The sequence below is a fragment of the Pan troglodytes genome, chromosome 16 (assembly GCF_028858775.2).
Source record: "Pan troglodytes isolate AG18354 chromosome 16, NHGRI_mPanTro3-v2.0_pri, whole genome shotgun sequence".
Taxonomy (NCBI): Eukaryota; Metazoa; Chordata; class Mammalia; order Primates; family Hominidae; genus Pan; species Pan troglodytes.
Window position 1 is genome coordinate 33343295 of NC_072414.2, and position 25347 is coordinate 33368641.

The window sequence follows — 25347 nt, forward strand, 5'->3', positions numbered from 1 at the left end:
GGGTTGCAGCAAGTCATGGTTGGGCCCAGATTCCCTGCTTGGACCCTCGTGACACAGGGTTACCTGTCAGTTGACTCATGGCTATACACGACTGCCACCAAGGCCTTTGCTCACCGTTATTAAGTTGGCCAGGCAAGGTGGCTCACGCCTGTAATCCCAGTACTCTGGGAGGCCAAGGCGGGTGGATCACGATGTCAGGAGTTGAAGACATGGAGAAACCCCATCTCTACTAAAAATACAAAATTAGCCGGGCGTGGTGGCACATACCTGTAATCCCAGCTACTCGGGAGGCTGAGGCAGCAGAATCACTTGAACCCGGGAGGCGGAGGTTGTGGCGAGCTGAAATTGCACCACTGCACTACAGCCTGGGCAACAAGAGCAAAACTCCGCCTCAAAAAAAAAAAAAAAGAAAAAAGAAATCAAAGTCAAAGGTCAAGCTCAAAATCACATAGTTTAGTGAAAGGAATAGAACTAGAACCAGGATCTACTGAGTTAGCCATTATGCTCTACTTTCAGAGGATTAGACAAACCAAAAAGAAAAGAAAAAGCCCAAGATTATATTAACTTATCTTGGTTTTTTTTTTTTTTTTGAGATGGAGTCTCGCTCTGATGCCCAGGCTAGAGTGTGGTGGTGCGATCTTGGCTCACTGCAACCTCTGCCTCCCAGGTTCAAGTGATACTCCTGCCTCAGCCTCCCGAGTAGCTGGGATTACAGGTTCCCACCCCCGCGTGCAGCTAATGTTTGTATTTTTAGTAGAGACGGGGTTTCACCATCTTGGCCAAGCTGGTCTCAAACTGCTGATCTCAGGTGATCCACCCACCTTGGCCTCCCAAAGTGCTGGGATTACAGGCGTGAGCTACCGCACCTGGTCAACTTTGATTTCTAGGTGTAGACATTTCTCATTTAAAACAAATTTTTTTTTTTTTCTTAGAGACAGGGTCTTACTTTTTGTCACCCAGCCTGGAGTACAATGGCATGATCATAGCTTACTTTGGCCTTGAACTCCTGGGCACAAGGGATCCTCCCACCTTGGCCTCCCAAAATGCTGGGATTATAGGTGTGAGCCACTGCATCTGGCCTAAAGCAAACTGTAAAATAACAAGAGTTGGATTCAATCACCAAGGTGTCTCCTGACTCCAATTCCATGCATGATTTTATTATTTATTTTTGTTTGTTTGTTTTGAGACAGAGTCTCATTCTGTCGCCCAGTCTGGAGTGCAGTGGCGTGATCTCGGCTCACTGCAACCTCTGCCTCCCTGGTTCAAGGGATTCTCCTGCCTCAGCCTCCCCAGTAGCTGTGATTATAGGCATGCACCACCACACCTGGCTACCTTTTTTGTATTTTTAGTAGAGACGGGGTTTCACCATTTTGGCCAGGCTGGTCTCGAACTCCTGACCTCAAGTGATCCGCCTGCCTTGGCCTCCTAACGTGCTGGGATTTCGGGCATGAGCCATCGTGCCCGGCCTCCATGCATGATTTTAGAGTGCTGAGTTAACAAAAGGTAAATACCAGTTTCTAACCCTTTAACACAACAATGACGAACAGGTGTTAGAAACACTAGGCAGAGCACAGTGCCCTCTAAGAGTCTGTTTTACACAAGTATGCTGGATGTCATTGCTTGGAAGTTTGGGTGTTAGTCCAACAATAGTTGCTTTAAAGTATCTGTTTTGGAGCCTCCCTAGAGCTTAACATGTGACCTATCCCTCTCAGGGAAGAGCAACGGAAGAAACGCGAGCAAGAACGAAAGGAGAAGAAAGCAAAGGTTTTGGGAATGCGAAGGGGCCTCATTTTGGCTGAAGATTAATAATTTTTTAACATCTTGTAAATATTCCTGTATTCTCAACTTTTTTCCTTTTGTAAATTTTTTTTTTTTTTTTTTTTTTTTTTTTTTTTTGCTGTCATCCCCACTTTAGTCACGAGATATTTTTCTGCTAACTGTTCATAGTCTGTGTAGTGTCCATGGGTTCTTCATGTGCTATGATCTCTGAAAAGACGTTATCACCTTAAAGCACAAATTCTTTGGGATGGTTTTTACTTAAGTCCATTAACAATTCAGGTTTCTAATGAGACCCATCCTAAAATTCTGTTTCTAGATTTTTAATGTCAAGTTCCCAAGTTCCCCCTGCTGGTTCTAATATTAACAGAACTGCAGTCTTCTGCTAGCCAATAGCATTTACCTGATGGCAGCTAGTTATGCAAGCTTCAGGAGAATTTGAACAATAACAAGAATAGGGTAAGCTGGGATAGAAAGGCCACCTCTCCATTCTCTATAGAATATAGTAACCTTTATGAAATGGGGCCATATAGTTTGGTTATGACATCAATATTTTACCTAGGTGAAATTGTTTAGGCTTATGTACCTTCGTTCAAATATCCTCATGTAATTGCCATCTGTCACTCACTATATTCACAAAAATAAAACTCTACAACTCATTCTAACATTGCTTACTTAAAAGCTACATAGCCCTATCGAAATGCGAGGATTAATGCTTTAATGCTTTTAGAGACAGGGTCTCACTGTGTTGCCCAGGCTGGTCTCAAACTCCACCAAATGTACTTCTTATTCATTTTATGGAAAAGACTAGGCTTTGCTTAGTATCATGTCCATGTTTCCTTCACCTCAGTGGAGCTTCTGAGTTTTATACTGCTCAAGATCGTCATAAATAAAATTTTTTCTCATTGTCATAGATTCATTCTTTGTAAACATAAGTCTTCCAAGATTTAGGTGAGCAGCTAGGCTTAACAAGTTTATACATACCCTTGGTATGCCCTTTCCTGACCACTGCTTCCATTCAAAAAAGAAACGGAAGTATGCTTCCTTTATATTCCCAGAGTACCTCTCAGGTTTTATTAAATGCTGTTTTGTATATATGAGGCTTTAGGACATGGCACACTTCCAGATACTGGAAACATTCAGATTTTCCTATCAAGGGGAAGAGATCAGATCAATTTAAAAAATTCAGGGTCAAATACACATCTGATGGAAATGTAAAATGTCACAACCACTTTGGAAAACAGTTTGCTAGTTTCTTTGAAAAGTTAACAGTATGTCTACCGTGTTATCTAGCCATGCCATTAGGTAGTGAGACCCTATCTGAAAAAAGAAAAAACCACCAGGATCTTACATAGAGAAAATCCTAAGGATTTCACTAAAAAGCTCCTAGAACTAATAAATTCAGTAAGGTTGCAACGTACAAGATCAATACCCAACAATTCTGGCCAGACACAGTGGCTCACACCTGTAATCCCAGCACTTTGGGAGGCCAAGGCAGGCAGATCACTTGAAGTCAGGAGTTGGAGACCAGCCTGGCCAACGTGGTAAAACCACATCTCTACTAAAAATACAAAAATTAGCCAGGCATGGAGGTGGGCGCCTGTAATCCCAGCTACTCAGGAGGCTGAGGCAGGAGAATCACTTCAACCTGGGAGGCGGAGGTTGCAATGAGCCAAGATCATGCCACTGCACTCCAGCCAGGGCAACAGAGTGAGACTCCGTCTCGGAAAAAAAAAAAGATCAAGACCCAACAATTATATTTTTGGCTTTTTTTTTTTTTTTTTTTTTTGAGGCAGAGTCTGTCTGTGTCACCCAGGCTGGAGTACAGTGGTGCGATCTTGGCTCACTGCAACCTCCACCCCTCCTTGAGTTCAAGTGATACTCTCCATCTCTTGACCTCGTGATGCGCCAGCCTCGGCCTCCCAAAGTGCTGGGGATCACAGCGGTGAGCCACCGCCCCTGGCCTAATTATTGTTTTTTTTTTTTAGAGAGACACGATGTTGGTCTGTCACCCAGGCTGGTGTGCAGTGGTAAGATTATAGCTCACTATAACCTTGACCTCATGGGCTCAAGGGATCCTCCTACTGCAGCCTCCCAAGTAGCTAAGTCTACAGGTGTGTGCTACCACACCTGGCTAATTTATTTTATTTTATTTTTAGAGACAGGGTCTCACTATGTTGCCCAGGCTGGTCTCAAACTCCTGGGCAAGGGATCCTCCCACCTCAGCCTCCCAAAGTGCTGGGATTATAAGTGTGAACCACTGAGCCTGGCCCCCATATTTCCATATACTAGCAATGACTATTAAAAAAAAGAGACAACTGGATACTCAGATGCAAAAAATGAATTTGGACCTTTATACCATACACAAAAGTTAACTTAAAATTGGTCATAGGGCTGAGCACAGTAGCATATACTACTGTAGTCTCAGATACTTGAGAGGCTGAAGTCAGAAGATCACTTTAGCCCAGGAGATCAAAGGCTGTGGTGCATTATAAGCACTCCTGTGAATAGCCCCTGTACTTCAACCTGAGCAACAGAGCAAGATCCTATTTCTTAAAAAAAAAAAAAAAAAAAAAAAAAAGAGTGGGCACGGTGGCTCACGCCTGTAATCCCAGCACTTTGGGAGGCCAAGGCAGGTGGATCATGAGGTCAGGAGATGGAGACCATCCTGGCTAACACGGTGAAACCCCATCTCTACTAAAAATGCAAAAACAAAATTAGCTGGGTGTGGTGGCGGGCACCTGTAGTCCCAGCTACTCGGTAGGCTGAGGTAGGAGAATGGTGTGAACCCGGGAGGTGGAGCTTGCAGTGAGCCGAGATCGTGCCACTGCACTCAAGCCTGGGTGATAAAGCGAGACCCTGTCTCCAAAAAAAAAAAAAAAGTCCGGGCACGGTGGCTCACGCCTGTAATCCCAGCACTTTGGGAGGCCAAGACGGGCAGATCACGAGGTCAGGAGATCGAGACCATCCTGGCTTACACTGTGAAACCCCATCTCGACTAAAAATACAAAAAAATTAGCCGGGCATGGTGGCGGGCGCCTGTAGTCCCAGCTACTCTGGAGGCTGAGGCAGAATGGCGTGAACCCAGGAGGCGGAGCTTGCAGTGAGCCGAGATTGTGCCATTGCACTCCAGCCAGGGCGACAGAGTGAGACTCAGTCTGAAAAAAAAAAAGTGATGAAAGAGGGACCGGGTGTGGTGGCACACCTGTAATCCCAGCACTTTGGGAGGCCGAGGTGGGTGGATCATGATGTCAGGAGTTCAAGACTAGCCTGGCCAAAATGGTGAAACCCTGTATCTACTAAAAATACAAAAATTAGCCAGGCGTGGTGGTGGGCACCTGTAATCCCAACTACTCGGGAGGCTAAGGCAGAGAATCACTTGAACCTGGGAGGCAGGGAGGTTGCAGTGAGCCGAGATTGTGCCACTACACTCCAGCCTGGTGACAGAGCAAGACTCCGTCACACACACACAAATTAGCCGGGTATGGTGGCGCATGACTGTAATCCCAGCTACTCAGGAGGCTGAGGCAGGAGAATTGCTTGAACCGGGAGGCAGAGGTTGCAGTGAGCTGAGATCACGCCACTGCACTCCAGTTTGGGCCACAGAGCAAGACTCCATCTCAAAAAAAAAAAAAAAGCATAGACCTAAGTGTTAGAACTAAAATTACAAAAGCCTTAGAAGAAACCATAGGAGTAAGTCTCTGTGATTTACTGAGTTATTGCCTTGGGCGGATCACCTGAGGTCAGGGGTTCAGGACCAGCCTGGCCAACATGGTGAAACCCTGTTTTTACTAAAAACACAAAAAAAGTAGCCAGACATGGTGGTGTGGGCCTGTAATACCAGCTACTGGGGAGGCTGAGGCAAGAGAATCGCTTGAACCTGGGAGGCAGAGGTTGCAGTGAGCCGAGATCGCACCACTGCACTCCAGCCTGGACAACAGAAGGGAATTTCATCTCAAAAAAGCAAAACAAAATGAAATTAGAAGAAATCTAAATGCAACAGAGTGGTAGAAGGCCATTAACAGTCATCTCAGAGACTCCTGCCTTAGAAACTACTCATATAGGAAATGTTCCTAACAGCAACTGTTCTGAGCAAAAACACTAAGTTATTTACATAGTACATTTACATCAGTACTTGCATTCTATGAGATAAAGTACACCAGAGAACCTGGTTTCATGCTGTGTTCCCCTTATCCAGTCCCTCTTAGCAATAGCCTTTCTTTGTGGTTTTTTTTTTTTTTTTTTTGAGACAGAGTCTCGCTCTGTGGCCCAAGCTGGAGTGTAGTGGCGTGATCTCAACTCACTGCAAACTCTGCCTCCGAGTTCAAGCAATTCTCCTGCCTCAGTCTCCCAAGTAGCTGGGATTACAGGCATGTGCCACCACACCTGGCTAACTTTGGTATTTTTAGTAGAGATGAAATTTCACCATGCTGGTCAGGCTGGTCTCCAACTCCAGACCTTAAGTGATCCGCCCGTCTCGGCCTCCCAAAGTGCTGGGATTACAGGCGTGAGCCACCGTGCCTGGCCAGCAACAGCATTATAACTTGTCTTAGAGAATACATACTAGCCAGCCAGGCGCGGTGGCTCACGTCTGTAATCCCAGCACTTTGGGAGGCCAAGGCGGGCGGATCACCTGAGGTCAGGAGTTCGAGACCAGCCTGACCAACATGGAGAAACCCTGTCTCTACTAAAAATACAAAATTAGCTGGGCATGATGGTGCATGCCTATAATCCCAGCTACTCGGGAAGCTGAGGCAGGAGAATAGCTTGAACCCAGAAGGCGAAGGTTACGGTGAGCCGAGATCACGCTACTGCACGCCAGCATGCCAGCCTGGGCGACAGAGCAGAACTCCATCTCAAAAAAAAAAAAAAAAAGAGAGAATACATACTAGCCATTGGTTGGATGCCATTAAAGAAATATTTTATTTTGTCTATATCATTGTAGATGCTAGTACCCTTAGATTAGTAAAACAAAACTACCATATGATCTTTATTTAAAAAGCCTTGGGTTAAGCTCTGGAGAATTTTCATAGGCAAATTCTTCTGTATGAGCTGGATCAGTAAACACGCCAATAAAATCTATCTCCAGGAAGAATGGACCATCCACTTTATCAGCCAAGGTGAATCCTATAGAAGAGATCTAAATTTAAAATAGAGAAATTGATTAAAATCTCATACAGTGACGTACTGATATTATTCCAGGAGTTTAAAATCCCATCAGGTGATGATTATAACTGGGTTTTAATGCTATCAGCCCTTAGCAAATACTACTAATTCTCACATAGCATACTGTAAGAGGAAATACAAGACTGCTTTTCTTTCCTCATTCAACTTCCTCCCCTCTCCTCATTAGGTAGTGCCACTTAAGACTAGGAAGGACGGCCGGGCGTCGTGGCTCAGGCCTGTAATCCCAACACTGGGAGGCCAAGGTGGGCAGATCACAAGGTCCAGTTAAAAACCAGCCTGCCCAATATGGTAAAACCTCGTCTCTACTAAGAATACAAAGATTAGCCAAGTGTGGTGGCAGGCACCTGTAATTCCAGCTACTCAGGAGACTGAGGCAGGAGAAATGCTTGAACCCGGGAGGTGGAGGTTGCAGTGAGCCGAGATCATGCCACTGCACTCCAGCCTGAGTGACAAAGCAAGACTCCATGTCAAAAAACAAAAAGACTAGTAAGGACAACATGAATGCCTAATGGAGTTCCTTGAAGCGTTCATAAACTCTTATTTTAAAGCTAAATTAGGAGAGAAGGGAGGGGGGGAAATAGCTAAAGTAAAATGTAGGCATGCTAAAAAATGATCCTTCTAAAATTCCTTCAGGATGGGGGTATGGTTCATAGGACAGGTCTAAGTCAGCCTCTGGCTGGGTATAAGAGCAGTGGCCCTGAGAAGAAATATTCATCTGCCAGCCTTCTCAAATGAACTCAGTCTCCCCAGAGTTCCGATTCATTAAAAATGATACAGTTCTGAGTGAAAAATACAGGAATATGTTACCTTATCAAGCGGAAGCTCATGCTGAACATCCCGGATTCTTCCTCGATTAGAGAAGAAAAATTTGGAAAAAGGAATCTGAAAGAAGAAACCATTTACTTCATAACTGAAATGTAAGCAATTGAGGCATCTGCATGTAATTGTAACGATAAAATGAGTTTACATTTATTCTAAAATTATGTCATATATGTATTATGACAAATGGCTAGCCATTTGGATCAAAGATATAACTCAGGCCAAACGATAAAGGGTTAACTATGAAAAAAATATTTGTAACATTTATGGAAAAAAGACTAGTAGCCTAAACACAGCTTTTTTTTTTTCTTTCTGTGGAGAATGGGGTCTCACTTTGTTGCCTGAACCCGGGAGGCAGAGGTTGCAGTAAGCCAAGATCACACCACTGCACTCCAGCCTGGGCGATAGAGCTAGATTCTATCTCAGAAAAAAAAGAAAAAAGAATTTTAACGTTTCCCTTCCTTCCTACAGTAGAAACTGAACTAAAAGAAATGTCCTATTCCTTCTACTCTTGAACTTTCAAGTGTGCCTTTTTATTCATCAACTTTATTTTCATATTTCTTCTCTATGTAATTTACTTATTATTAAGCACGATCTTTTAAAACTATATCTGGCTTTAATTGTTTGTGTTTTGTTTTGAGATAGGGTCTCACTCTGTTACCCAGGCTGGAGTGCAGTGGTGCCATCTTGGCTCACTGCAACTTCCACCTCCCAGGTTCAAGCGATTCTCCCACCTCAGCTTCCTGAGTAGCTGGGACTATAGGCGCACACCACCACACCCGGCTAATTTTTTTTTTTTTTTTTTTTGGTAGAGACGGTGTTTCACCATGTTAGCCAGGCTGGTCTTAAACTCCTGAGCTCAAGTAATCTGCCAACCTTGGCCTACAGGTATGAACCACCACACCCTGCCTAAATAATTATACAGAAGCTCTCCAGGATATATTCCTAAATTTTAAAAACACAAAAAACAGGTACAGAGTATGCTAATTTTATTTATATTTTGAGTTTAACAAAGGAAGAAAATGGCCGGGCCTGGTTGTGCATGCCTGTAATCCCAGCACTTTGGGAGGCCAACACAATAGGATCAACTGAGCCCAGGAGTTCAAGACCAGCCTGGGAAACATGGTGAAACCAAGACTCTAGTAAAAAAACAAAAAACTTATCCAGCCATAGTGGTGCATCCTTGTAGTCCTGGCTATTTAGGAGGCTAAGGTGGGAGGATCACCTGAGGCTGGGAGGTTGGGGCTACAGCGAGCCTATGCTGCACTCCAGCATGGACAACAGAAGAGAGACCCTGTCTCAAATAAGTAAATAAATTTTAATGAACATAAATAAAAATGAATTATACATATTAATATTTATTCCAGTAATTTTATCTCTAGGAATATAGCCTATGAAAATAGTTAAGGATGTTTACCTCAGAGTTTGTTCCGACAGTAGAAAACTCTGAAAACAATCTAAATCTACATGTACATAATGAAGAACAAGTTAAGAAAAAAAAATTTTTTTTTTTGAGACAGGGTCTTACTCTGTCACCCAGGCTGAAGTGCATGCAGTAGGGTGATCTCAGCTCACTGCAGCCTTGACCTCCCAGGCTCAAGCAATCCTCCCACCTCAGCCTCCTGAGTAGGTGGGACTAAAGGCACATGCCACCACACTGGGCTAATTTTTGTATTTTTTGTAGAGACAGGGTTTTGCCATGTTGCTCAGGCTTGTCTTAGACTCCTAGCTTCAAATGATTCACTGCCTTAGCCTCCCAAAGTGCTAGGATTACAGATGTGAGCCACTGGACCCAGCCAAAATTGTTGTCTACTTATATAATATCATGCAGACATTAAAAATGATGTAGAAATATATTTGAAGAGAAAGTTGTAAACAATAGTTCAGTGAAAATACTGTATATATGTTATAAAACACCACTGGAAGGGAAAAGTGTGACTAGAAAAGTCTAGAAGATACATATTAAAAATAGTATTTTTGTGCCAGGTGCGGTGGCTCACACCTGTAATCCCAGCACTTTGGGAGGCCGAGGCAGGCGGATCACGAGGTCAGGAGATCAAGACCATTCTGGCTAACACGGCGAAACCCCGTCTCTACTAAAAATACAAAAAATTAGCCAGGTGTAGTGGCAGGTGCCTGTAGTCCCAGCTACTTGGGAGGCTGAGGCAGGAGAATGGCGTGAACCCGGGAGGCGGAGCTTGCAGTGAGCAGAGATCGTGCCACTGCACTCCAGCGTGGGCGACAGAGCCAGACTCCGTCTCAAAAAAAAAAAAATAGTATTTTATCTGCTGGGTGTGGTGGCTCATGCCTGTAATCCCAGCACTTTGGGAGGCCGAGGTGGGCGGATCATGAGGCCAGGAGATCAAGACCATCCTGGCTAACACGGTGAAACCCTGTCTCTACTAAAAATACAAAAAATTAGCTGGGCGTGGTGGTGGGCACCTGCAGTCCCAGCTACTCGGGAGGCTGAGGCAGAATGGTGTGAACCTGGGAGGCAGAGCTTGCAGTGAGCCGAGATCCCACCACTGCAGTCCAGCCTGGGCGACAGTGCGAGACTCTGTCTTACAAAAATAAAATAAAATAAAATAAAAATAGTATTTTATCACTGGATAGTGGTAGTACAAGATTTTTTTCTGTACTTCCCAAATTGTTTTTATAATGAAGTAGTTATTTTGTATAATAATTCATTATATATATATTACTTAAATACAAGTATATATAATTTGTGTTATATATCTGTATTACTACATATAAATGTATGTATTGAGTGCTTATTTTGTGCTAGGCACTAGGACAAAATTCTAGGTACAGGGGAAACTGGTAGGAACAATATAAGCAAGATCTCTGCTCTCACAGAATTTACAGAATTTAGGGCCAGGTGTGGTGGCTCAAACGCCTATAATCCCAATACCTTGGGAGGCGAGTCGGGTGGATCACTTGAGGTCAGGAGTTCGAAACCAGCCTGGCCAACTTGGTGAATGAAACCCCATCTCTCCTAAAAATACAAAAATTAGCCGGGCGTTGTGGTACACGCCTGTAGTCCCAGCAGGAGGATCTCTTGAACCTGGAAGGCAAAGGTTGCCGTAAGCTGGGATCACACCACTGCACTCCAGCCTGGGCAATAAGAGTGAGACTCCCATCTTAAAAAAAAAAAAAAAAAAAAGAAATTTATATAATTTATTTTCCAGGGAAGGCAGTAGAGTGACAATAAACAGATGAATGAATGAACAAAGTAATTTTAGTTAGTGATAAGTTCTATGAACAAAGTTATAGAATGGTGGTGTTGAAATAACTGGATTAGAGGGTCCAACTTTAGTTACAGGAATCAGGAAAGGCCTCTCTGAGGCAACTTTTGAGCCGAGAGGTGAATGATAGGAAAGAGAAAGCAGGTGAAGACATGGGGGCAGAGCATTACAGCAGAGCAACACTAAGTGCAAAGCTCTGAGATGGAAATGAGGTTGTTTAATCTGACAGAAAAGGGGCTGGTGTGGAGGAAGGAGGTAGGAGGAGAGATGGAAGATGAAGACAGGAGGAGAGATGGAAGATGAAGACAGGAGGAGAGATGGAAGATGAAGACAGGGGTCCAATATTGTAGGCCCATAGGCCATGTTCAGGAGTTTGGACTTTATTCTTTTTTTTTTTTTTCTTGAGATGGAGTCTTACTCTGTCACCCAGGCTGGAGTACAGTGGCGCGATCTTGGCTCACTGCAACTTCCACTTCTCAGGTTCAAGGTTCTCCTGCCTCAGCCTCCTGAGGAGCTGGGACTACAGGCGTGTGCCACCACCTGCAGCTAACTTCTTGTATTTTTAGTAGACACAAGATTTCACCATGTAGACCAGGCTGGTCTCAAACTCCTGACCTCAAGTGATCTGCCCATCTCAGCCTCCCAAAGTGCTGGGATTAAAAGCATGAGCCACCTAGCCCAGCCTGGACTTTATTCGAATTGTAATGGGAAACCACTGAAGGGTCCTGATATGGTTTGGCTGTCTCCCCACCCAAAATCTCATCTTGAATTGTAGTAATCCCCATGTGTCAAGGGAGGGACCAGGTGAAGTTAACTGAACCATGGGCGTGGTTTCCCCCATACTGTTCTAGTGACAGTGAGTTCTCACAAGATCTGATGGTTTTATAAGGAGATTACCCCTTCATTCGGCTCTCATTCTCTTTCCTGCCACCATGTGAAGGAGGATGTGTTTACTTCCCTTTCTGCCATGATTTTATAAGTTACCTAAGGCCTCCCCAGCCCTGCAGAACTGTGAGTCAATTAAACCTCTTTCCTTTATTAATTACCTAGTCTCAGGTATTTCTTCATAGCAGCAGCACGAGAACAGACTAATACAGCTTACATGCTTAGGAGGTACATTTACATGCTTACAAGCATGTAAATGATGTCATCTGAACTATGTATGCTTCAGAAAGATAACTCTGGCTGCTGTGGAGCCAGGATTTTAGTGGGGCAAGAAGACAAACAGGGGAATCAATAATGAAGCTGCTGCAATAATCCAAACACCTGGACCAGGGTGGGAGTAGAAGAGATGGCTAGAAATGGTCAGCTGCTGAGTGTATTTTGGAAGCAGAGGTGACAGGACTCGCTAATAGACTGGATGTGGGGCAAAGGAGAATAATTCAGGATGACCCTCAAGTATATGACATGAGCAAAATCGGGGCTTTCTTGTTGAGTTTTTTTTTTTTTTTTTTTGAGACGGAGTCTTGCTCTGTTGCCCAGGCTGGAGTGCAGTGGCACGGTCTCAGCTTACTGCAACCTCCACCTCCCAAGTTCAAGCAATCCTCCTGCCTCAGCCCCCCTAGTAGCTGGGATTACAGGCACACACCACCATGCCCGGCTAATTTTTTTTTTTTTTTTTTTTTGAGATGAAGTCTCCCGCCCAGCCTGGAGTGCAGTGGCACGATCTGCAAGCTCTGCCTCCCGGGTTCACGCCATTCTCCTGCCTCAGCCTCCTGAGTAGCTGGGACTACAGGCGCCTGCCACCACGCCCGGCTAATTTTTTTTGTATTTTTTAGTAGAGACGGGGTTTCACTGTGTTAGCCAGAATGGTCTCCATCATCTCCTGACCTCGTGATCCACCCGCCTCGGCCTCCCAAAGTGCTGGGATTACAGGCGTGAGCCACCGCGGCCGGCCTTTTTTTTTTTTTTTTTTTTTTTTTGAGATGGAGTCTCACTCTGTCGCCAGGCTGGAGAGCAGTGGCCCATCTCGGCTCACTGCCACCTCTGCCTCCCAGGTTCAAGCGATTCTCCTGCCTCAGCCTTCTGAGTAGCTGGGACTACGTCACCACACCCAACTAATTTTTTTATTTTTAGTAGAGACAGAGTTTCACCATGTTGGTCAGGATGGTCTCGATCTCTTGACCTCATGATCTGCCCACCTCGGCCTCCCAAAGTGCTGGGATTACAGGCGTGAGCCACCGCGCCTGGCCTCTAATTTTTGTATTTTTAGTAGAGATGGGGTTTTGCCATGTTAGCCAGGCTGGTCTCAAACTCCTGATCTCAGGTGATTCACCCACCTTGGCCTCCCAAAGTGCTGGGATTACAGACATGAGCCACCACGCCTGGCCTAGGACACCACCTTTTTTTTTTTTTTTTTTTTTTTTTTGAGACAAAGTTTGGCTCTTGTTGCCCAGGCTGGAGTGCAATGACACGATCTCGGCTCACCGAAACCTCCGCCTCCTGGGTTCAAGCAATTATCCTGCCTTAGCCTCCCGAGTAGCTGGGATTACAGGCATGCGCCACCACGCCCGGCTAATTTTGTATTTTTTTTACTAGAGACAACAGGGTTTCTCCATGTTGGTCAGGCTGGTGTCGAACTCCCAACCTCAAGTGATCCGTCCACCTTGGCCTTCCAAAGTGCTGGGATTACAGGTGTGAGCCACCACGCAGGCCTAGGACACCAACTTTAGCAGAGTTGCCTGGAAGACATGACATGGCAGAAACTTCTAAAAAACAAACAAACCCCATCTATTTGGACACAGAGCAGAGATGTGCCTGTGACTTAGCATGGACCTGGCCACATCCATATCAAAAATATTTACTAGTTAGTATGTTAACATTTATATTAATGAAACAAAATTCATTTATGTCTCTTAACCTTTCTTCTACCCACCCACCCCCACCTTCCAAGAAAGATTAGTAACAAAAAAGAAACTACAATGTAACAATCATCTCCAAGACTTTTTTTTTTTTTTTTTTTGAGACAGAGTCTCATCTCACTCTGTTGCCCAGGCTGGAGTACAATGGCACGATCAGAGACTGGGTTTCACCATGTTGGCCAACCTGGTCTCGAACTCCTGACCTCAGGTGATCCACCCACCTCGGCCTCCCAAATTGCTGGGATTATAGGCGTGAGCCACCTCACCCAGCCAAGACCTCATTTTTATAAACAATGAAGATTTATGCTGTTACCTTGACCTCCTGCCAGTAGGGTCCCCCGCGGGTGAACATGAAGTAACTATACATCTGATTCGTCCTCTGGAAGAAATCTGTGTCCTCCTTGATATTCACCATCCAAGGCCGACCATCCCCACGTACACGGAGATACAGAGTATTGAACTGGGACCAATCGTAAGACATCTTCCTCTCAAAAGCACCCTAAGATATTGAAAGTAAAGTTAATTGTACCTCATTCTCCACTATTAGCAAAATGTGAGTCATCACCAAGTCAGCATCATCAACAGGATGCACTAACCATTCTTCTGACTTTCTGCCCCATAAGAAGGCACATAAACCCAGTGATTATTATTTTAGCACAAAATACTGACATAGTTATATGTTTCTAAGGTAATGTTCAACACACAACTGGCCCAGGACAGTGTTTACATGGGGTAGGCACTCACCTGTGTTCAATGAATGGAAATGAATGTATTTCCTTTACCTGGTTGTATGGAGCAATGACTTTTTCTTTTCTTTTCTTTTCTTTTTTTTGAGACGGAGTCTTGCTCTGTCACCCAGGCTGGAGTGCAGTGGCGCAATCTCAGCTCACTGCAAGCTCTGCCTCCTGGGTTCACACCATTCTCCTGCCTCAGCCTCCCGAATAGCTGGTACTATAGGCGCCCAAAACCACACCCGGCTAATTTTTTTGTATTTTTAGTAGAGACGGGGTTTCACTGTGTTAGCCAGGATGGTCTCGATCTCCTGACCTGGTGATCCGCCCACCTTGGCCTCCCAAAGTGTGGGGATTACAGGCATGAGCCACTGCGCCCGGCCTTTTTTTTTTTTTTTTTTTGAGACAAAGTTTCGCTCTTGTTGCCCAGACTGGAGTGCAATGGCACAATCTTAGCTCACTGCAACCTCTGCCTCCAGAGTTCAAGCAATTCTCCTGCCTCAGCCTCCCAAGTACCTGGAATTACAGGCATGCACCACCATGTCCAGCACTCTGGGAGGCCAAGGGTGGGGTGGATCACCTGAGGTCAGGAGTTCAAGACCAGCCTGGCCAACATGGTGAAACCCTGTCTCTACTAAAAATACAAAAATTAGCCAGGCGTGGTGGTGTGCACCAGTAGTCCCAGCTACTCAGGAGGCTGAGGCAGGAGAATCGCTTGAACCTGGAGGGCAGAAGTTGCAGTGAGCCGAGAGCACGCCACTGCACTCTAGCCTGGGCGACAGAGCAAGACTCCGTTTCAAAAAAAAAAAAAAGAAAGCCACAGGCTAACCCTACATCCACTCTACAAAACCCCTGGTCATTACAGAGGTTGTGGTCTTTTTTAGAGGAGATGAAAATCTCTCCAAAAATCTTTCAAATGTCTAACCTCTCAGGATTCCTGAAACATAACAATGCTCGTTCCTGGCCCAAAGCAATGCGCAGAAACAAGTTAACTCCTCCTCCTCAGAAACCACTTCCCCCTTGTGCTTCCACTTCACACTTGTGCCAATAGTTACTTATCCCCAGACACAGGTGAGGTGCCAAATATAACATGCCAGGTGTTTTCATTTACAGAAACAAAAGCTATCTTCTATAGTTTATGCTACAATGAAGTTCACCCCTGTTTACTAGAAAACGATGGCTCCTGGGCCTAACCTACCCTTGGAATCCTGGATATCATTGCACAGTACCCACTTCGGGTAGACTCCCCGTCCTGAGGCGCCTCAGAGCTCAGAGTTCCATATAGCAGTGCACTTTGGTTATTCTTGCCCATTTTCAAAAACACTTCACTTCTGCCTCCAATCGTCTTATCAGAAGTTACTGTCCACTTATCCAAATCTTCTTTCCCCCGGAATTGCCAGACAACCTTGGCTTGTTCCAGCAAGACCTCATGCAGAGGGTGGCCTTCCGGTCCTCTCCAATGATCCACAATTTCATCCTTCAAATGCCTAAAATGGTACATTGCTTCATCTCTAATTGCTTTATCGAAACTAACATCAGGCTTCTCCTCAGAAGAAGTTATATCCAAAGCAACTTCTTTCTGGTGATCTCCTTGCAAATCCCCTTCAGTCTTCCTCTGTGAGGAGGCTTTGCCAGGAGAAGCCACTGGTTTCTGAAGACTACTGGAATACTCTGCAAAGCGAATACCCAAAAATGGATACAAGGCAGAAGTTGGCTTAGAGAATTTTCTGAGAAAATAAGTACCACGCAGCAATTTGTGAACCAAAGCCATGGTACAAAAAAATCAAAATGTAAGTTTCTTCCTGGGCTAGCAAGGGCCACCAAGAAGCTTCAGCAAATAGCCCAATTCTACCTATAACAGAAGAGACATTGAAGAATTATCAGCATAGCAATGAATGCATCACAATTTCAAATTCAACAGAAATCAGGTATTTTGAAATTTGTTAACTTATTTGTTTACTATTATTATTATTATTATTATTTGAGACAAGGTCTTGCTCTGTGGCCCAGGCTGGGTACAGTGTGGCACAATCACAGCTCACTGTAGCCTCTACTTTCTGGGCTCAAATGATCCTCCCATCTCAGCCTCCCAAGTAGCTGGGATTACAAGCACACACCACCATGCCCAGCTAATTTTTAAATTTTTTGTAGAAATGGATCTCCCTGGCCAGGCACGGTCCCAGCACTTTGGGAGGCTGAGGTGGGTGGATCACGAGGTCAAGAGATCGAGACTGGGCCGGGCGCGGTGGCTGACGCCTGTAATCCCAGCACTTGGGGAGGCCGAGGCGGGCGGATCACGAGGTCAGGAAATCGAGACCATCCTGGCTAACACGGTGAAACCCCGTCTCTACTAAAAATACAAAAAATTAGCCGGGCGTGGTGGCGGGCGCCTGTAGTCCCAGCTACTGGGGAGGCTGAGGCAGGAGAATAGCGTCAACCCAGGAGGCAGAGCTTGCAGTGAGCGGAGATCCCGCCACTGCACTCCAGCCTGGCAACAGAGCGAGACTCTGTCTCGGGAAAAAAAAAAAAAAAATTGAGACCATCCTGGCCAACATGGTGAAACCCCGTCTCTACTAAAAATACAAAACTTAGCTGGGTGTGGTGGTGCGCACTTGTGGTCCCAGCTACTAAGGAGGCTGAGGCAAAAGAATTCCTTGAACCTGGGAGGAGGAGGCTGCAGTGAGCCAAGATCATGCCACTGCACTCCAGCCTGGCAACAGAGCGAGACTCTGTCTCAAAAAAAAAAAAAGAAAGAAAGAAAGAAAAAGAAATAGATCTCCCTGTGTTGCCCATGATGGTTTTGAACTCCTAGGATCCAGTGATTCTCCCCTCGGCTTCCCAAAGTGCTGGGCTGTAGGAATGATGCACTGTCCCCGGCCTTTTTTTTTCTTTTCTTTTTATAAGAGACTGGGTCAGGCCGGGTGTGGTAGCTCACGCCTGTAATCTCAACACTTTGGGAGGCCGAGGCGGATGGATCACCTGAGGTAAGGAGTTCGAGACCAGCCTTGACAACATGGTGAAACCCCATCTCTACTAAAAATAATCCAGGCGTGGTGGCAGACGCCTGTAATCCCAGCTACTAGGGAGCCTTAAGCAGGAGAATCACTTGAACCCGGGAGGCAGAGGTTGCAGTGAGCCGAGATCACGCCACTGCACTCCAGCCTGGACAACAAGAGCAAAATTCCATGGAAAAAAAAAAAAAAGAGAGACAGGGTCTCTTGCTCTGTCACCCAGGCTGCAGCGCCGTGGCAAGATCGATAACTCATTGTAGCCTTGAACTCCTGGGCCCTGGGCTGAAATGACTCTCCCACCTCAGCCTCCAAGGTAGCTGAGACTACAGGTGCACACCACCATGCCCAGCTAATTTTCTTAAAAAATGTTGGCCGGGTGCGGTGCATCACACCTGTAATCCCAGCACTTTGGGAGTCCAAGGTGGGCGGATCACTTGAGGTCAGGAGTTCAAGACCAGCCTGTCCAAAATGGTAAAACCCCATCTCTACTAAAAATAGAGAAATTAGTTGGTCATGTTGGAGAGCGCCTGTAATCCCAGCTACTGGGGAGGCTGAGGCAGGAGAATCACTTGAACCCAGGAGGCGGAGGTTGCAAGTGAGCCGAGATTGCACCACTGCACTCCAGCCTGGGTGACAAAAGTGAAATTCCATCTCAAAAAAAATAAAAAAACCAAAAATTGTAGCCCGCCACAGTGGCTCACACCTGTAATCCCAGCACTCTGGGAGTCTTAGGCAGGCAAATAACTTGTCGTCAGGAGTTGGAGACCAGCCTGCCCAACATGGTAAAACCCCGTCTCCATTAAAAATACAAAAATTGGCCTGGCACGGTGGCTCATGCCTGTAATCCCAACACTTTGGGAGGCCAGGGCAGGCGGATCACCTAGGTCAGGAGTTCAAGACCAGCCTAACCAACATGGTGAAACCCCTACAGAAAATACAAACAATTAGCCAGGTGTGGTGGCCCATGCCTGTAATCCCAGCTACTTGGGAGGCCTAGGCATGAGAATCGCTTGAACCCAGGAGGCAGAGGTTGCAGTGAGCCGAGATCGTGCCATTGCACTCCAGCCTGGGCGACAGAGTGACTCCAACTAAAAAAAAAAAAAAATTAGCTGGGCATGGTGGTGGGCACCTGTAATCCCAGCTACTTGGGAGGCTGAGGCAGGAGAATCGCTTGAACCTGGGAGGCAGAGGCTGCAATGAGCCAAGACTGCACCATCGCACTCCAGCCTGGGCAACAAAAGTGAAACTCTGTCTCAAAAAAAAAAATACAAAAATTAGCTGGGTGTGGTGGTGGGCACCTATACCGTGGTGGCAAGCACCTATAATCCCAGCTACTCGGGAGGCTGAAGCAGGAAAATCGCTTGAACCCAGGAGTGGGACGCTGCAGTGAGCCAAGATCAAGCCACTGCACTCCAGCTTGGGCAACAGAGCAGGACTCTGTCTAAAAAATAAATAAATAAAAATAAAAAATTGTAAGGCCAGGCGTGGTGGCTCACGCCTGTAATCCCAGCACTTTGGGAGGCCAAGGTGGGTGGATGACAAGGTCAGGAGTTTGAGGCCAGCCTGACCAACATGAAGAAACCCCATCTCTACTAAAAATACAAAATTAGCCCGGTGTGGTGGTGCACAACTGTAGTCCCAGCTACTTGGGAGGCTAAGGCAGGAGAATAGCTTGAACAGGAGGTGGAGGTTGTGGTGAGCCAAGATCACACCATTGCACTCCAGCCTGGGCAACAAGAGCAAAATTCCATCTCAAAAAAAAAAAAAAAAAAAATAGAGATGAGGTCTTGTTATGTTGCTCAGACGAGTCTCTAACTCCTGGGTTCAAGTGATCCTCCTGCCTCAGCCTCTGGAGTACCTGGGATTACAGGCGTGAGCCACTGCACCTGATGAATACCACTCCTAATACTTTTTTTTTTCTTTTTTGAGACAGAGTCTCACTCTGTCACCCAGGCTGGAGTGCAGTGGCACGATCTCGGCTCACTGCAAGCTCCGCCTCCCGGGTTCACGCCATTCTCCTGCCTCAGTCTCGCGAGTAGCTGGGACTACAGGCGCCCGCCACCACGCCCAGCTAATTTTTTTTTTTTTTTTTTTTTGTATTTTTAGTAGAGACAGGGTTTCACCGTGTTAGCCAGGATGGTCTCGATCTCCTGACCACGTGATCCACCTGCCTTGTTCTCCCAAAGTACTGTGATTACAGGTGTGAGCCACCATGCCCAGCCTACTCCTAACACTTTCATATCACCCTGATATATATTATCTCATGCCATCCACACACAAATCCTATGAAACAAGTCAGATACGTATTTCCTTTCTGTAGGATACAGACACCAATAGGTAAAATGACATTATCAATACTTTTTTTTTTTTTTTGAGACGGAGTCTTGCTCTGTCACCAGGCTAGAGATCTCCACTCACTGCAATCTCCGCCTCCTGGGTTCAAGCGATTCTCTTGTCTCAGCCTCCTGAATAGCTGGGATTACAGGCGGGCGCCACCATGCCCGGCTAATTTTTGTTTTTGTTTTTGTTTTTTCAGTAGAGATGAGGTTCCACTATGTTGGCCAGAGTGGTCTCGAACTCCTGACCTCAGGTGATCCACCTACATGGGCCTCCTAAAGTACTGGGATTACAGGCGTCAGCCACTGCGCCCAACCTTTTTTTTTTTTTTGAGATGGAGTCTCGCTCTGTCACCCAGGCTGGAGTGCAATGGCACGACCCTGGCTCACTGCAACCTCCGCCTCCCGGGTTCAAGTGCTTCTCCTGCCTCTGCCTCCCGAGTGGCTGAAATTACAGGTGCCCGCCACCATGCCCAACTTTTTTTTTTTTTTTAAGACAGAGTCCAGCTCTGTCCCCCAAGTTGGAGTGCAGTTGCGCGATCTCGGCTCATTGTAACCTCCACCTCCTGGTTTCAAGCAATTCTCTTGCCTCAGCCACTGGGATTACAGGCGTGCGCCACCACGCCCAGCTAATTTTTGTATTTTTAGTAGAGACAGGGTTTCACCATGTTGGCCAGGCTGGTCTCGAACTCCTGACCTCAAGTGATCCGCCCGCCTCGGCCTCCCAAAGTGCTGGGATTACAGGCGTGAGCCACCGCGCCCAGCTGACATTATCAATAAGGTTTGTTGATAAATCAAAACCATGTAAACAGTATGTTTTCACATGTATTATTAACGTTAAGGGAACCAGGAAAAATTAACAGTTGATCTGAGGTCCCGGAATTATGGATAATATTTAAATTCCCCCGCGCCGGTTGCACTTAAATGATTTTACCTCTACACATACCGAAATGTGAGAAACAAATGATAGCTCATAAAATGTTTTCCAAACCCTCCGTAGTGTTATTTCTCTAATAATATAACTAATTATAAATGCTTTGTTTCATTTTTTTTCTACCAGTAAACAGAAAATCTAACCTATTAACTGGACAATACCGCCCTGAGGTTGACAGTGGGTTTTGACAACACAATCCACGCAGCTAGAAGTGAGTAGAATTAGTAAAGCTATCCATGCCTTACCATGTGCCAGAAACTGCTCTAAGTGTTTCACTGACGGCTCACAACAATCCTGAGAGAGGTACTATTATTATTTCAATTATAGAGACGAAGAAACTGACGTTCCAAGGCTAATTTACTCGAGGTCACACAGGTAGTGAGTGGCAAAATTCTTCCGCCTTGGCGTATACCTCCCGCACTCACGGCCTGGCCTCCGGAGGCTAGACGTTCGCCACGCTGGGGAGGCCCCCTCAACCCTCAAGTGCCAGGGCTCTGTCGCCTCCCCACACCCGGGACACACCAACCGCCGGCCTGCCGCCGCTTACCTCCCCGAGCCTATAGTGTGCCTTCCGCCCAGAAGCCACTTTACCCGTATAGGTCCATCTGCTTTTCCCTTCCGATGCCAAACAAGGCGTCAGAACACTAAAGTTCCGGCCGAGTACAGAAGCCCAGGAAGGACAGTAAGGACCCCGTAGCCCAGCCAACTGAGGTTTTTGGTCCACTTGGTCGCCAGTTGTAAGGAAGCAGTGAGAATTCAGATAAGTTTTTCGCCTCTCCTTCCTGTATCCTTTCAGGCGGCAAACTCCATCCCTGCGTCTTTTTTTTTTTTTTGAGACGGAGTCTCGCTCTGTCGCCCAGGCTGGAGTGCAGTGGCGCGATCTCGGCTCACTACAACCTCTGCCTCCCAGATTCAAGCGATTCTCCTGCCTCAGCCTCTCGAGTAGCTGGGATTACAGGTGCGCGCCATCATGCCCGACTAATTTTTGTATTTTTAGTAGAGACGGGGTTTCACCATGTTAGCCGGGATGATCTCGATCTCCTGACCTTGTGATCCACCCGCCTCGGCCTCCCAAAGTGCTGAGATTACAGGCGCGAGCCACCAAGCCCGGCCCCCTGCGTCTTTCAAATAGAACCCAGTTATTGCTAACGCGCCTGTATCCCTTCCTTCCTTATCTGTCGCCTCGGTCCCCACAAGAACAGCCTGAGGCCTCAAAAGGCCGATTCTGCTGGAATTGCCCCCATGAATTCTTGAGGACCAACACGCACCTGGACAGCAGCCCCTCCTACCAGCCCTTCCCGAGTCTCGCCCCACAGGGTCGCCAGTTCCTCAGGGCATCTGTTTGTACCTTGTGCACACCTCTCTTAAAGCACTTTTTTTTTTTGAGACGGAGTCTCACTCTGTTGCCCAGGCTGTAGTGCAGTGGCGCGATCTGCAACCTCCGACTCCTGGGTTGGAGCAATTCTCCTGCCTCAGCCTCCCAAGTAGCTGGGATTACAGGTGTGTGCCACCACACCCGGATAATTTTTGTATTTTTAGTAGAGATGGGGTTTCGCCATGTTGGCCAGGCTGGTCTCGAAATCCTGACCTCATGATCCACCCACCTCGGCCTCCCAAAGTGCTGGTATTACAGGCGTGAGCCACCGTGCCCGGCCAAAGCACTTAAACATTGTTTGTTTTTGTTTTTTTTTTTCTTACTGCCAGGGAAGACAGAATCAACATTGTATCTTTCACTCACTTCTCACTTCCTTTGCCACGCTGTGAGCTTTCTTGGGTCCAGACTGCGCTGTTTTTCCTTTCCCCAGAATGTACCATAGCGGCGGGAATTTAGTGCTTAGTGTGAATTTGAGAGCATATAGTTCCGTAACACCTTTGTTCTCTAAGGTTCCGAAGGAGCTCACTAAATACAATAGCCCTTTCCATGTTTTCTCCTTCACTAGTTTCCGCGCCGCCTCCTCTTCCTCAAATTCGGCTTGGCTTCTCTAGACTCTACACTTGCCCCCTCAAACCTTCCCTTTCTGCCCCCATCACTGACTCTTCTATTCTCTTCCCACAACCTTTAATGCGGGCTGTCTCTCCATGGCCCATCCTGCATCTACTTTTTTTCTAGTTTCAAATATAAGTTATCGGCCGGGCGCGGTGGTTCACGCCTGTAATCCCAGCACTTTGGGAGGCCGAGGCGGGCGGATCACAAGGTCAGGAGATCGAGACCATCCTGGCTAACACGGTGAAACCCCGTCTCTACTAAAAATACAAAAAAATTGGCCGGGCGTGCTGGCGGACGCCTGTAGTCCCAGCTACTCAGGAGACTGAGGCAGGAGAATGGCGTGAACCCGGGAGACGGAGCTTGCGGTGAGCCGAGATCGCGCCACTGCACTCCAGCCTGGGCCACAGAGCCAGACTCCGTCTCAGAAAAAGAAAAAATCGAAATGTCTTTTTGTTGTTGTTTTTTAGGAAATATCCTTGAGTAATAAAGAAAACTAAATGTCTAAAACTAAATGTGTCATTTTTCCTCCTACTAATTCCTCCTATCTCCCTATTTCTGTAAATGGCCACATCCTTCTAGGATGGAAATGCTTGACTGTCCTTGGCTCCTCTCCTTAAAATCTTCTCTTACTGATTTTAAATCCTGTTGCATTCTCTTGCTGTTTTTGATCTTTGATCTTTTCACACCTTCTTTCCAAGCCCACTGACACGTTTCTTGTTTTTTTGGTTTTTAAAATATAGTAGCCATCCTAATGAGTGTGAAGTGGTATCTCATTTTGGTTTTGATTTGCATTTCTCTAATCATTAGTTGTTTGCTGCTTTTTTTTTTTTTTTTTTTTTTTGAGCCACAGTCTTCCTCACCCAGGCTGGAGTGCAGTGGCGTGATCTCGGCTCACTGCAACCCCCGCCTCCCGGGTTCAAGTGATTCTCCTGCCTCAGCCTCCTGAGTAGCTGGGATTAGAGGTGCATGCCACCACACCCAGCTGATTATTGTATTTTTAGCAGAGTCAGGGTTTCGTCATGTTGGCCAGGCTGGTCTCCAACTCCTGACCTCAGTTGATCCACCCACCTCGGCCATCCAAGGTGCTGGGATTACAGGCGTGAGCCACTGTGCCAGGCTGTTTGCTTGTTTTTTAAGTATAAGAAGCCCCATATGTGTTTATTACCAGTGGAGAAAGGAAGGCTGGAAGAGAGAAAAAAATATTCAAATAGAAAGGAAGGACATGACAATGCCAGGCAGAAGAAAAGGTAGAGTCACTAGGGGAAGGAAATATAGGAAATAAAGGAAGGAAATAAAGGCAAAGAGCTGAGGGGAAATGATTATGTAGGTTAACCCAACCATGTCTGTAGCACCTTCTTCCTTGGCCTCCCAGACAGAGGTAGTGGGCTCCACCAAATCTTAACTATACCTTTGTTCACAACAAAACTGAAACCCAGCCAGGCAGGGTAGCTCACACCTGTAATGCCAGCACTTTGGGAGGCCTAGTCGGGTGAATCACCTGAGGTCAGGAGTTCGAGACCAGCCTGGCCAACATGGTAAAACCCTGTCTCTACTAAAAATACAAAAATTAGCCAGGGGTGGTGGCGAGCATCCGTAATCCCAGCTACTCGGGAGGCTGAGGCAGGAGAATGGCTTGAACCTGGGAGGCAGAGGTTGCAGTAAGCTGAGATCTTGCCATTGCACTCCAGCCTGGGCGACAAGAGTGAAACTCTGCCTCAAAAAAGAAAACAACAACAACAACAACAACTGAAACCCATCCAAATTAGACATGGAGACAACAGGGGACCATCTATCTATTTGTGGACATAAGGCTGACAAATGCCATAAATGATAATATGACAAAGGGAACAAAGTGAGGGAAACTAAGAGCAGGCAACTACAAAGAGAAGCCCCTGCCTAAAAGGAAATGAACAGTAAGAGCATCATTCAGAAGCCTGGGACCAGAGGACATTGAAGCTGTTCTGAATCCGAATATGAATGGGTGAAGCCCTGTAGTCCCCTATATTGCAGGCAGTGACAAAAGAGGCAGAAGTGTTGTTCAGCCCTGGCCAACCTTAGAAGGTAGCAGGATCATTTTTTGTTTGTGTGTTTGCTTGTTTTGAGATGGAGTTTTGCTCGTGTTGTCTAGGCTGGAGTGCAATGGCGCAATCTCAGTTCACTGCAACCTCCACCTCTCGGGTTCAAGCGAATCTCCTGTCTGAGCCTCCCGAGTAGCTGGGATTACAGGTGCATGCCACCATGCCTGCCTAATTTTTGTATTTTTAGTAGAGACGAGGTTTCATAATATTGGTCAGGCTAGTCTGCAACTCCTGACCTCAGGTGATCCACCCGCCTCAGCCTCCCAAAGTGCTGGGATCACAAGCGTGAGCCACCGCGCCCGGCCTGTTTTTGTTGTTTGGAGACGGAGTCTTGCTCTGTCACCCAGGCCAAGGTGCAGTGGCCCAATCTTGGCTCACTGCA

General features: G+C 46.3%; 2 protein-coding genes across 19 annotated transcripts in view; one reads left to right on the plus strand and one right to left on the minus strand.

The window, feature by feature from the left end:
* Positions 1-2687, plus strand: part of NUSAP1 (nucleolar and spindle associated protein 1) — a 48646-nt gene extending 45959 nt beyond the window's left edge. For 14 of the 16 annotated variants that reach the window (XM_009428843.5, XM_063794762.1, XM_009428844.5 and 11 more), the window contains one exon: positions 1713-2687. In XM_009428843.5, the coding sequence (XP_009427118.1) occupies positions 1713-1806 (94 nt within the window). In that variant the 3' untranslated portion in view covers positions 1807-2687. The remainder of the gene's footprint in view (positions 1-1712) is intronic. The other 2 variants (XM_009428851.5, XM_063794765.1) reach the window with 1 other exon arrangement.
* Positions 2688-6675: 3988 nt separating this feature from the next.
* On the minus strand, positions 6676-22047 carry NDUFAF1 (NADH:ubiquinone oxidoreductase complex assembly factor 1). 3 transcript variants are annotated; one of them, XM_009428748.4, is made up of 5 exons: positions 21448-22047; positions 15818-16471; positions 14202-14387; positions 7771-7845; positions 6676-6916 (listed from the first exon to the last, which is right to left on the minus strand). In XM_009428748.4, the coding sequence occupies exons 2-5, from the start codon at positions 16388-16390 to the stop codon at positions 6767-6769; spliced, it is 984 nt and encodes a 327-aa protein (XP_009427023.1). In that variant the 5' UTR covers positions 16391-16471; positions 21448-22047; the 3' UTR covers positions 6676-6766.
* Between the last annotated feature and the right edge of the window lie 3300 nt (positions 22048-25347).

Coding starts and splice junctions, on each gene's coding strand:
- NDUFAF1 (XM_009428748.4), bottom strand. CDS start 16,390: ATGGCTTTGGTTCACAAATTGCTGCGTGGTACTTATTTTCTCAGAAAA. Junction 7,846..14,201: donor CCTACTGGCAGGAGGTCAAG/GTAACAGCATAA, acceptor TTCTTCTTTCAG/ATTCCTTTTTCCAAATTTTT. Junction 6,917..7,770: donor ATGAGCTTCCGCTTGATAAG/GTAACATATTCC, acceptor TTTTAAATTTAG/ATCTCTTCTATAGGATTCAC.